Consider the following 13835-nt stretch of genomic DNA (forward strand, 5'->3'; position numbering starts at 1 on the left):
TGGAGTGAGTTTTAGAAGGGACTGAGACTCATTTACCCTTAACAGTAAAGATTCTAACATATAGCCTTGTGCCTTGATGCTGAGAAGCCATAGGTATGTACCTTTTAAGGGTTGCTTTACCATGTGATCTGATAGACTAAAGGTAAGAACCTTCTTGTGTACAATAATTTGCCTCATTATTCAGAGAAAGGCCCCTATAGTCTCTCTAAAGTGACATTTTCCAGAGCTACAAAAGCATGCAGTATTCTGGCGCTAGTTCAAACTGACTGGCCTAAGTGTAGCTAACTAGTGTAGATGTCAGCTTTGGTCATTTATGTTCAGGACATTAGCAGGCTGATGTCACTCCTTTCTGTGTGATTAGTGTTAACATTCTCTGACTAATGTTAGAAACCAGTGTTTGAGGTCTCTGTCTCTCTCTCTGTCTCTCTGTCTCTCTCTCTTTCTGTCTCAGTCCCTGCCCCCTGTCCCCCATCCCTTCCCAAGTCTGCTAACCTCTACATTCATTAGCTCTGGGTTTTAATAATAAAAACAGCAGCGCCTCAGAGACTCCTCTGACACACGTATCGTACTGCACACATGCTCAGCACTGTTGTAAGTGTTTCCTCCAGGTCACTCTCTTCCCAGTCCTCTATCCTCTTCCTTTTTCCTTCCCTTGAGGCAGCATCTGAGGTAGCCAAGGCTAGCAGGCTTTGGACTCTTGATCCTCCTACTTCTCTCTCTCCCAAACCCTGGGATTTACAAGCCTGTGGCCTGGTGCTTGCACCCACTCCCACACACACCTCTGTGCTGTTTTTTAAGTGCTGGAGCTCAAATCCAGGTCCTCACAGATGCCAAGCTTGTTACTAACTATTAAACTATTCTCTGAAGCCCCTTTCTGATAATTGAATAAAAATTGCCATCTATGTTATGATCTAATATTTAACACAGTCACTTTGTGTTTTATTTTAAATATATACTAGAAGATAAAAGATCCTACGTCTATCCCCACATAGTAGGGAAACCACATCCCTCTCTGTTACCAAGCCTGCAGATTCTTCCTCTTGGATTCTTATGCAGCTCTCCTGTGCTGCTGCCAATAGCTTATTTTAGTAGCTTATTCATGCAAGTTACTGAGATGATATCACAATAAATTGTAAATGTTTAAAGTTTATTGTATTCTGTGTTTTGGCATATGCATACAGTTGTGAAGCCTACACAGTAAAGGCAGACTGTGCTCATGACTTTATCTGTAATCTCTCCTTCCCCTTGATAATGGCTGAACTAGCTTCTGCCAAGTTAGTTCACATTTTCTAGAGTTTTATTTAAATATAATTATATAATATATCTCTTTAAAGCTTAAAGAATATATTTGCATTTAACATAATTATTTTGGCATTCATCTTTGACATGTATAAAAAGCTCATCCTTTTTCTTTCTGAGTATTGATACATTGAAGAGATATACTTCAATTGTTTTTACCCATTTGCCACTTGTTAGACATTTGAGCTGCGTGTAGTTTCTGTCCATTAAAAATAAAAGCTGAAGTGACTATTTAAATATGAGTCACATGTATTTTCTTTGTCTTAGGAGTGTCTAGGAGTGAACTGACTAGATCATATAGTAGGTATCAAGAAACTATCAGCGTTTTCATAAGTAGCTGTGCTGTTGGGTCTTCCCGTCAGCAGTGTATGAGACGCCCAGCTCCCCCAGCTCCTTGTAAAGATTGTTGTAGTCAATCTGTTAAATTTTAGCATACTGTAGTAGTGTCTTATTTCCGTGTTAGTTTATTTGTTTGCTTAATAACTAATGATACTGAGCATCTTTTCGTGAACATAAGTTGATATTTATATATCTTCTATGGTAAAGTATCTTTTAGATCTTTGGGTCCCCCCTTTTTTCTTTTTTTAAGATAGCATTTTATTGTTCAGGCTTGCTTCAAACTGCCATATAGCCATCACCAGCCTTGAACTCCTGATCCTTCTGCTTCTACCTCTCGAGTAAGTGCTGGGATTGCAGGTGTAAATCACCATGCCCTGTGACTGTGAAATAATTTCAGCCTTTTTTTTTTTTTTTTTTTTTTTTTTTAGCTTTTTAATATTAAGCCTGAAATCACTGATTTGAGCCCTTCTTCATCTTCTTTTTCACACATGCTTTTGTGCATGATCTGAATGTGTGTGTATGCATGTGTGTGTATGCATGTGTGCACGCACAAGGGTGTAGAGGCCCAAGGCTGACATTGTAAGTCTTCCTTCGTCATTTTTCACCCTATTTGATGAGGCAGTGTTTCAGTGCTGGCTCAAAACTCACTATGTTTTACAGGCTGGTCCCAGAAATTTGTAGCAGTCCTCTGGTCTCTGCCTTTTAAAAAAATATTTAATTAATTTATTCATATTACATCTAAATTGTTAGCCCATCCCTTGTATCCTCCCATTCCTCCCTCCCTCCCATTTTCCCCTTACTCCCCTCCTCTATGTCTGTGACTGAGGGGGACCTCCTCCCCCTGTATATGCTTGTCTCTGCCTTTTGAGTGCTGGGATTACCTGTGTTATCTAGCCTGGAACTTGCTATACAGAGCTCCCAAACTCATGATTCTCCTGCCTCAATTTCCCTAGCGCTTATATTACAGTTGTATGCTATCGCATCTAGTTGAAACCTTTTCTATTTTATAAATATTTTTCATGTCCTAACATATAGTCTGTTCCATGTGCACATGCTCATCAGCACACATATTCTATTGGATAATGTAAAAATGCCAATCAGGTCATTGACTGATGGTATTAAGTCTACTTAACCTTGTTGATGTCTCTCGCTGCTTGGCTTATCATTTACTGAGAAAGGAACACATACATTTCTAGCTCTATGTATGACTTTGCAGCTGGGCAGGGTGAAGCACACCTGTAATCCCAGCACTCAGGGAGGCAGAGGCAGGCAGATTGCTGTGAGCTTAAGGTTGACCTGGTCTACAGAGTGAATCCAGGACAGCCAAGGCTGCATAGAGACACTCCTCCTCCCCTCCCCGCAAAGTATGTCTTTGCTTGTTTCTTTTTGTTGTCTTTGCTTCCTGTATTTTGAAGTTCTGAAATTGGGTCCATAAAGATTTACAATTATTATGTCTTCTTGATTAATTGACCCTTTATCATTGTCAAATGATCTTCTTTAATTCAAGATAATATTCTTTTATCTAAAGCCTGTTTTGGGAGGAAAAAAAAAAAAGAGATACATTAACACCAAAAGGAGGATGGATTTTATTTGGCTCTCAGTTTTAGAAGCCTTGCTGCCTTGGTAGGTAGTAAGGCAGAATATTCAGGCAGACATTGCTTGGCAGGGGAAACTGTTTACTTTGTGGTGACTGGGAAGCAAAGAAAGAATATGTGATTAAGTAATCTGGGTTTCTAATATTTATATGTCACAAATGACCAGACTTCCTTCTTCTAGGCCACACCTACACGTTCTACTACTTCCAGGTATAGGGTTTTCCCCTCTGTTATGGTTCAATGTATCTCTTTCTGTCTTCTTTCATTATGGATTATTTTGTTTATTTTCATAGTACTGGGGGTTGAACCCAGCCCTGTATGTGCTAGGCAGGTGCTTTCCTATTAAGCTATATTCCACAGACCTTGACTTGTATTTTTAAATTTAAAATAAATAACTAGCCAGGTATGTTTCACACCTGTAATAACAGCACTTGGAAGACTGAGGCAGGAAGGTTGCCTTGAGTTTGAAGCTAGCTTGTCTACATAGCCAGTCTACATAGTGAGATCCATTCTTTTAAAACTAACTAACTAAATAATATATATGGATTGCTGCATATAGTGGTACACACCTTTAATCCCAGCACATAGCAGGTAGAGGCAGGCATATCTCTGAGTTTGAGGCTAGTCTACAGAGTGAGTTCCGGGACAACCAGGGCTACATAGAGAAGCCCTGTCTTGAAAAAACAACAAAACAAAACAAAACAAAAACAAACAAACAAGCAAAAAGCCCAACACTCGGGAGGATCTCTATGAAATCAAGGTCAGCCAGGTTTACATAGTGAACTCCAGGACAGCCAAGACTATATAGAGATGCCCTGTCTCAAAAAAGGGAAGTGATCTCAAGTTGCAACATAGCATACATGAAACCCTGGGTTCTATTCTCAGCATGGACCATGTAAACCAGGTGTAATGATTCACTCCTGCAAATCTAAGTACTTAGGAGATGAGGGCACAAGACTCAGGAGTTCATAGAGAGTTAGAAGCCATTCTTGTGTACCTCAGACCCTGCAACAAACATACATACATATATATATATATACATTCAATCTAAATATCTCCTTTTGGAATCTTGCCTGAAAACCACAGTCTAGATAATGTGCTGTGTGTTCCCATAGCCTCTATGTTTATCTCATCATGGCACTTAACATACTAATTACAGCATGTTACTGTGCCTGTTTCCCTATCAGTTTTATTGAAATGACATCTTATAAGGTGACATTCTGCAACAGTCCTGTACTCAGCCCAGATTAGGAAAGAAGTCAAAAGTCTGTCCTTGTCTCCACCATTGTCCCATCTCACAGTTTCACACTCCAAAGCTCGAGTTCTTCCGCTGCTGTGCCTTTAATAGCATGTCCATATGGAGTTTAATAGACCAGAGTGTTGGGCAGTGACCTAGTGGAGTCCTGTCATATGGGGCTTAGGCTCAAGGCCCAGGCTATTGTACAGTAATGTTTCAGGGTTTAATATTGACATCATACTAGGAAACTAAGATTCCCAGGCAGTGTCAGTAGGAAGGGACCTCTTAAACAACCAGGTCCAGGCTCCACCCCATCTTTAGGAAGTCACTGTGAGAGGATTGTGGAGCTGCTATGATTTGCTCAGATTTAGAATAGACAAGAAAACTCAGCTACTGTTCAATTTAAAATTAAAATATTATTTTTAATTTACGTGTATGGGTACTTTGCTTGCATGTATTTTTGTACACTATGTGTATGCCTGGTAACCACAGAGGCCAGAAGAGAGTGTCAAACCTCCAGAGAAGGAACTGGGGTTCCAGATGGCTGTGAGCTGCCATGTGAGTGCTGAAAATGAACCTAATTCATCCGGAAGAGCAATCAGTGTTCTTAACCATCTCCAAACCGTCTCTCTTGGCCCTTCTATTAATTTTTCAAGTAAGCCTACAAGCTTTGTGATGCCTTTTCTGTCAATTAGTTGCAGTTTTCGTCTGAGCCTCCACATCACCTAGTCTCTCAAAGAGAGCACTTACCACACTGCTATGCTCATTCATTTCCTCTTAGCTCTTCCTCTTTCTGAGAGAACTCGTAAGGATGGAGTTCGTGAAGATAAATCTTTGTGCTGGTAACACACGCTAGCACCTTCTGCAGTAAATACTAATAAAAGCTTGGTGAATAAACAAATGGTGACGATAATAGAAAAAAAAAAGAGACTGAGAAACTTTTAGCAGCTGTTCGTGCTTACATTTTTACATGTGATATTTGGGTCAAGACATGTGATTCTGAAGCCCATATTTGTAACTGCTAGGCTATATTTTACTGGTGAACCAAATGGCTGACTGAGCGTGACTAGGTGGCCAGGTAATTTACTAATAGCAGTGTGAGGGAGACTCAGAAGGCTTTGGCAACTTTCCTAATAGACATAGTTCTCTTGGGATGAGAGTTTGGAACCACAGAAGTAGATGACGGCTTTGTGTAGAGGTGCCACAAGCCCATTATGGGAAAGAGATACTGACTCAGGAGCTCATTGCTTACTGCTTATTCTTTTCCTGGCAAGAGAAAATATTGGCCAAGGCCCAGTATCTGCCATGGCACATCCTTGAAGGGTAGCCATGGCTGCTGTGCTGTGAGTGATACCTATTGTCCTACTGATGTGCCCATACCCCAAGCAGCCATGTGACTCACAGCTGCACTTTATTTTCTACTCAGATGTCACCTTACCAGAGAGGCCTCTTCTTCCTTAAAAAGACTCTTCTTTTTACATTTATTCTCTTACTACTTACTTTTTCTTAATTGTATTTATCACCATTTGACGTTTTTATTGTATTTTAAATTTTCATTATATATTTAATTTTTTTTTTAAAGACATGGTAGCCCTGGCTAGCTTGGAACTTGCTATTTAGACCAGGCTAACTTTGAACTCACAGAGATCCACCTGCCTCTGCCAGGGTTAAAGGTGGGGGCTGCAATACTAGCTTATTTTAGTGTGTGAGTGTGTAGAGGTCAGAGGATGGTTTGCAGGAGTTGCTTTTCCCTTTCATTTTGTAGGTCCCAGGGACTGAAACTTGGTTTGTCAGGCTTGGTAGCAAGTGCTTTTCAGGTACCTTTCCCCACTGAGCCACCTCACAGGCTCTGTTTAGACTTTCTTGCCTTTACCCTGAGAATCATCGGCACCAGAGGACCTGTGACTTTTGTATGCTGCTGTATTTCTAGGTCCTGGAGTGAGATCTAGCAAATAATGGAGTGTTTAATATTTACCTCTATAAATTGTCCTTGAGCTGGAGACAACCTGCTTTCAAGAACTTACGCTTCAGCAGCTTCTTATTTTCTTTGTCTTTCTGGATGACCTTGGACTCCAGACAAACTGGAGTCTGTGTTTCCCGTGCATGACCTACACTTTGTAGTTCCGTATATTGCTCTTCTTCTTTCTTTCTTTGGCAGATCAGAATCTCTGTCTACACAAATTCTGACCACTCTATTTTTTTAAAAAAGAATATTTACTTAGTTAATGTATGTGTGCCTGTATGAGTTTACGTACAGCACACGTGTAGAACGGGAGTTCAGTTGTGAGCCCCCTGATACAGGTGTGCAAACTGAATCAGGGTCCTCTGGAAGAGGAATAAGCCTCCTTAACTGTGGATCCAGCTCCCCAGCCAGTGAACTGCTTTTTAAAATGAATGTATGTACAAGCAACTGCTACTGATAGATATTGCTAGAGTGTAAGCTACAGTACCCGGAAATAAGGTTCTCCTTCTTACTCTGCTCTGTTTTTAGTACCTAGCTTGGAAGAGTGCAAAATAAATGTTTATTGAGTTACAGAATGCCTGTTTTACAGAAAGGGAAATTGAGGGTCATATTATCACTGCTCAGTTGGAAGAGTACAAAATAAATGTTTAAGGAGTGACAGAATGAATATTTTATAGAAAGGGAAATTGAGGCTCATATTAGTTTAGTGATTTATCCCAGTTAGTCCATGGTAGATAAGATGAAAAGTAAAGGCTTTAGCTTCAAATTTATATGTGTTGTATAATACAGATCCAGCAAGGCCAAGCCTAGAGACATGCTTGTAATCCTAGAACTTGGGAGATGGAGACTGAAGGATCAGGAGTTCAAGGCCAGCTACATAGTGAATTTAAAGATAGTGTAATCTCAAAAAAAAAAATAAATAAATAAAGATAGTGTAATCTCAATGTTACTCTTGTTTCAAACAAACAAAAACAACCAAACAAACATCCTGAAAACAAAGAAAAAGGTTGGAGATAACAGTTAGTTGCCTTGTAGATTCTCTGTCTCTTAAAACTTTTCTTGATTTTTGAGAATCTTTTGTATGTATTCAGTGAAATGTGGTCTCATCTAGTCTTTCTCCTCCAAGCTTCCTTGTCCCTCCAACACTCAGCTTTCCAAGTTCATGTTTGTTTGTTTGTTTTAATAACCTACTGATTCCATTTTTGTTATGCATATATATATATATGCACATGATAGTAGTGTGAGAACTTACCAGTGGCTACATATAGCCAATAAAAAAGGATTCTCCCAGTATCTCTGCAAGTGTATCTCTCTTTTGAGAGTTGTTATAGCCTCTAGAGTTTGGTCTTTTCTTGTTCTGTGTAGCATTGTACATAATTTGCCTATAGATGGTGTCTTTGGTATTCTAGGGACCATACAGACAGGTGTGGTAAGGTATATGGCTCTAGGATACTGTCTCCTGCTCTAATGACCTTCTGAGACTTGATTATGCTAGTCATCTGTAATCTGTAAGTTTATAAGCTCTTCTTGCTGAAATCTGTGGTCTCTTATTGACAGTGAGCACTCTATGTTTGCTGAGGCCTTCTACCTTCCTTGGCGCAGAGATTCTTTCCAGTTTTTCTCCTATGGATTGAGAATGCAGTCTGAGCCTGGTGGAGCATGCCTGTAATTCTATCACTTTCAGTGTAGAAGTGGAATTCAGTCATCCTTCACATCATAGCAAGTATGAGGCCCAGCGTTGCCCATATAAGATCCTATCTCAAACAAATCATAGACACTAACAACAACAAAAAACTGGAATAAGAAAGTAGAACAAGATCTAACTTTTAGATACTTAAATCTTAGGGATAATTGGTGTCTCAATTAGACTGTTGAGTGAGATCATGTTGGAACTCAGCGTTGCTATCTGAGATACAGATAACATGGAGGATACAGCTCATTATAGCTTATGTTATTCAGTTTGTAGTGACTTTAAGTAGGTGACACCATGTTGCCAAGCCCTGCCTAGATGGGGCTGCTGCCTAGGTAACTGAATAATACATAGAGCTAAAAACAAACAAAACGTTGCCTTGAAGTTGGGCATGGTGCTGAAGCTCTCTTTCCCCTGTTGCTTAGCTATATAGGAAGTGATCAGTGAGAAGGATCCTTGGGGTACAGTGATCCTCTTAGGGAACTCTGCCTAAATGAGTACTTAGAGCCATGGTTCTCAGCTGGAGGAAGGTTTGCCTTTTGTGGGACATGTTTAGCAATACCTGAAGATAGATGTTTTTATTGTAACAGCAGGATTGCTGATGGCATGTAGTGGGTACTTGCCAGAGATATTATTAAATGTCCTGCCATAATACCAAGCACAGTACCTACAACAAAGTTCACCCCATCAAAATGTCACTGATGCAGAGGCTGAGAACCACTGGTCTAGAGTGATTCTTGCCCGTCTCCACATGGAAGGTGCTGATTAGAACATGCCAAGAATCTGTGCCCAGGCTTGTGTTAAGGCATCTTCTTAGTAGACAAAAGGCCCTTGAAGCACCGCTGGCCTCAGGCTTTTCTACCAACAAAAAAAAGGTGCCTTCCTTCCACTCTACATGCCAAGCAGAAAGATCTCTTTGTTTTGGATGAGGCCAAGCTACCTTGGCACAATTACAGGGCTGTGTTGTTTTCTGTACTTTGACAGGCTGGCACTTGTCTGTCTGCCTCATGTGTACACTCTCCCTGCTATCCCTTCATTACCAGGCATTCCAGACTATAGTAAATGACTACATTGCTAATATGTTAGGATATATTTTCATTTTCAGTAATAATAGCCAATTCATTCTACTTTCTTCAGTATTTCTTTTAATACCATCTCCATTATCCTTTTCAAGCCTTGGGGTTTGAATGTATCTCTTGAAAATTCATTTGTCTCTTCTTCCAACGTATTCTTGACTCAGAACTAAACATTCAACTAAGCAGTGACTAGAGACCTGTTGTGTGAGTCGGAGGTGTCTTGTCTTCTAGGAGCATTCTTGGAGCATATTCAGTACACCCATGTCATTTCCTCTCCTGGCTCCTTTTCCTCCTTCCTCCAGTGTCTCTGCCCATTTCCTCTCCTGGCACCTTTTCCTCTTTCCTCCAGTGTCTCTGCCCATTTCCTCTCCTGGCTCCTTTTCCCCTCTCCTCCAGTGTCTCTGCTGATAGTCTAAACTACTCTCAAAGCCACTCAGGATCAGAGCTTTTATCCTGAGCTCCAGTGTCTTCTGAAGTCATCGGGATGGAATCAATTTTGCCTTCAACTTTGTTTTGTTCAAGATGTCTTTCTTGTCTGCTTTGTAGTCATATTTTAGTGGAAGCAGGAGCCTGAGAGGACATAATCCAAATTGTCAACCTCTGTGTGAGATTGCTAGAAAACAACCATAGGTATGGTTATGCCTACTATCAGAGGAATATCTGAATAAAAAAATATTTTTTGTTTTCTTGTTTTAAAGATAGGGCCTCTTTATAAAGCACAGTTGGCAGCTGGGCAGTGGTGGCACACACCTTTAAGGCAGAGCTCTGTGAATTCAAGGCCAGCATGGTCTACAGAGTAAGTTCGAGGATAGCCAGGGTTACACAGAGAGACGCTCTCTTGAAAAACCAAACAATAACAACAATCATATGAAAAGCACAGGTGGAAGCCAGACAGTGGTGGTATGTGCCTTTAATCCCAGCATTCAGGAGGCAGAGGCAGATGGATCCCTGTGAGTTTGAGGCCAGCCTGGTCTACAAAGTTGAGTCCAGGACAGCCAAGGCTACAAAGATAAACCCTGTCTTGAAAAACAAAACACAGGGCTGGAGAGATGGCTCAGAGGTTAAGAGTGCAGCCTGCTCTTCCAAACGTCCTGAGTTTAATTCCCAGCAACCACATGATGGCTCGCAACCATCTATAATGAGATCTGGTGCTCTCTTCTGGTGTACATGCAGGCAAAGCACTGTGTATATATGATAAATTAATAAGTCTTTAAGAAAACAAAACAAAACAAAAAAAGAAAAAACAAAAAAACAACAACAAAACCCCACAATTTTGGCCTGGGATGTAGCTCAGTTGGTAGAGTACTTACCTAGTTTACACAAGGTATTGAGTTTGATACCTAACACCAAGTAACCTGGGTGTGGCTGCACTTACCTGTAATCCTAGCATTTGAGGGTGAAGGAAGAGGATCAGAAGTTCACAGACATCCTCAACTACATAGTGAGTATAAGGACAACCTGGGGTATATGAGTCCTTATCTAAAACTAAATATATTATTTTGTTTCATTTTGAGATAGAAGCAGCTTCAATCTCACTATGTACCCAAATTGGCCTTGAATTCATGATCTGTCTCAATATCCACAATGCTAGGATTATAGGTGCGTTATTATTGCTCAAGTTCAAAAATATTTTAAAACAAACTTCATTGAGACACAAAGAAAATACAATTATCTATCTGTCTGTCTGTCTGTCTGCCTATCTATCTATCTATCTATCTATCTATCTATCTATCTATCTATCTGTGATAGGGTCTATCTATGTAGTCTAGACTGGCCTCATACTCACTCTGTAGCCCAGACTGGCTTGCCTCAGATTCCTGAATGCTGGGATTATAGTCATGAGGTTCTGTGTTCCTTAGTATATTTATTTTAAATATAGAGTTTGACAAATTTTGGTATATGTTATCATTTGTATAATAATTACATTCAAGATACAGAATATTTCTTTCTGCTCAAAATATTGCTTTTTACTCTGTCTTGTCTTGGTCAGTTATGGCTGAAACCAACCATTGTTAGTGTTACTGTATTAAGAGTTTCATATTATCAGATTCATATAGGGCCTATTTTTTCAGACCTATGATGTTACGGATTAGGAGGGGTTGGGTACACAAACATGGTAAGTATAAGTCAAGAGACAGTGCTTGAGAGTGTCATAATTTTTTTTCAACATTGTCATCTTTCATACCCAAAAGAATACAGCTACAGGGGGCAAGAAGGGACATATAAATCAAGAACCTTTTTGGAGTAATGTTTTTCTTTGTCTTTCCACAGTATACAACTGGACTGTGGATGAGGTGACGCTGTGGCTGGTCACGTATGTGGAGCTGCCGCAGTATGAGGAGACCTTCCGGAAGTTGCAGCTCACAGGCCATGCCATGCCACGGTGAGAAGCCGCGTTGGATTTTTCTCTTGAGGCTGGGAGTGGGTCTGCTGTCAGGATGTTCTGGACAATTCAGGAAGGCTTCACCCTCAACAGAGTCTGTAGACTCTGCTGCTGCCCCTCTCCTCTGTTGTGTGTTGCTATAAAGCATGAAGGCCACTTTGTTCTCTGGTGTAATGATTCTTATCACCACTGGGAATCATCCTAATGGCTTCCATTTGTTGAGTACTTAGTACATGCCAGGCATGCTCAGTGGGTAAAGTACTTGCCTCTAAGCCTTATTACTTGGGTTCAGTCCCTGGTACTCACATGATGAACCAGGAAAACTGACTCCCACAAATTGTTTCTCATCTCCATAATGTGCCATATAATATGACCCACCCAACACACGCACTCTATAAGTAAGTAGATAAATAAATAAGTATAGTTTTTAAAAGATTATTAAAAAGAGAACTGATTTATTAAGTCTATTGTGAAGGTTCAGTGATCAATGAGGAGTTACAGTTGTCTCAGGGTTTTTATTGCTACCACAGAAAGTAAGGTGGGGAGGGAAGGGTTTATTCAGTTTACACTTTCACACTGCTGTTAGTCACCAGAGGAAGTGAGGACAGGAACCCAAACAGGGGCAGATCCTGGAGGCAGGAGCTGATGCAGAGGCCATGGAGGGTGCTGCTTACTAGCTTGCTTCCCCTGTCTTGCTCAGCCTGCTTTCTTATAGAACTCAGGACAACCAGCCCAGGGATGATACCACCAGTAATGGGCTGGCCCCTCCCCCGTTGATCACTAATTGAGAGAATGCCTTACAGCTGGATCTCATGAGGGCATTTCCTCTACTGAGGCTCCTTCCTCTCTGATGACTCTAGCTTGTGTCAAGTTGACACACAGAATCAGTCAGTTCACATGTAAAACATCAGAACACAATTAGATAATGTTACTAAATACTGGCACCTTTCTCTTCTCATTACTTAAAAGTAGATAGCAATGCTTTGGTGTCACTGAAAATTAGCCCGTAGGAAGTATGATGATACTACAAAATCCATTTTGCAGAAGTGACCTAAAGAGTTTAGGACTTCCCAGGCTTTCAGGAAGCACCCTATTTTGCATAAATTACACTGAAGATCAGATGTAGTGGTGAATGTCTTTAATCCTAATACGCTAAGAGGCAGAATCAAGTGGATCTTCGTGCGATGGAGGCCTACTTAGTCAATATGGTGAGTTTCAGCACATAGAGACCTTGTGACAAAAAATAAAATAAACATTTACACAAAAGGAAATTGAGGTCTTAGGGGAGGAACCAAGCAGCTTATGATCAGACAAGTGAGAATGCTTAAGACCAGAAGCCAGATCTCCTGACCTGAAGTAGAAACACACACTATGATGTCAGAAAGTTCTTTTCTTTTCTTTTTTTATATTTATTAATCATACAGTGTTCTGTCTGCATGTATGCCTGCCCACCACAAGAAGGTACCAGATCTTATTACAGATGGTTGTGAGCCACCACGTGGTTGCTGGGAAGTGAACTTGGGACCTTTGGAAGAGCAGATGGTGCTCTTGGCCTCTCCAGTCCCAGAAGCTTCTTTTCTAGCTGAGGAAATAAAGCTATGTTTCAGAAAAGATAATCAATGGTTCAGACTAGTATAGAATTAAATATGCCCTTTGGGAACCCAGGCACATGGTCTCCACGTTTTTGTATCTTATGCTCAATTCTTTCTATACCTGCTGTGTATTAGCAGAAAAAAAAAAAAAAAAAGACGAAGTCTTATTTTTCCCCAGTCATTTTATTTTTAATAAGAAAAAGTCTTGGACTGGAGAGATGGCTCAGCAGTTAAGAGCACAGACTGCTTTTCCAGAGGATCCTGGTTCAATTCCCAGCACCTACATGGCGGCTCACAACTGTCTGTAACTCTAGGATCTGATATCCACAGACATACATGCACACAAAACACCAATCAATGTACATAAAAATAAATACATTATATTAAAAAAAGAAAAGTCTTATCAGTGTGCTTAAAGGTTATAAAAATAACCTAATAACATTTCTAATAAACTTATTAGGAATAAACTATTGCAGTTACTAAGATACTTGTTAAAAGGACTAACTCAGTTTTGTTCATAAGCAGGTTTATATATAATAGCCGTGAGTTAGCATAGAGCTGTTCAGAGGCCCAAGAACCACTGGAACACTGAGCATGATGTTTTGACCTGGACTGGACAAGGGAAGACATTTTCATAGGATGAGAGGTGGGGACAAATATA

The 13835-nt window shown here is 40.3% G+C and overlaps 1 protein-coding gene across 4 annotated transcripts in view; it reads left to right on the forward strand.

Moving 5' to 3' along the window:
- Stim1 (stromal interaction molecule 1) overlaps positions 1 to 13835 on the forward strand; it is a 160516-nt gene that overhangs the window by 119501 nt on the left and 27180 nt on the right. For all 4 annotated transcript variants that reach the window (XM_051149107.1, XM_051149105.1, XM_051149106.1 and 1 more), the window contains exon 4: positions 11471 to 11582. In XM_051149107.1, the coding sequence (XP_051005064.1) occupies positions 11471 to 11582 (112 nt within the window). The remainder of the gene's footprint in view (positions 1 to 11470; positions 11583 to 13835) is intronic.

Source organism: Acomys russatus, chromosome 7 (assembly GCF_903995435.1).
Source record: "Acomys russatus chromosome 7, mAcoRus1.1, whole genome shotgun sequence".
In the NCBI taxonomy this organism is placed as follows: domain Eukaryota; kingdom Metazoa; phylum Chordata; class Mammalia; order Rodentia; family Muridae; genus Acomys; species Acomys russatus.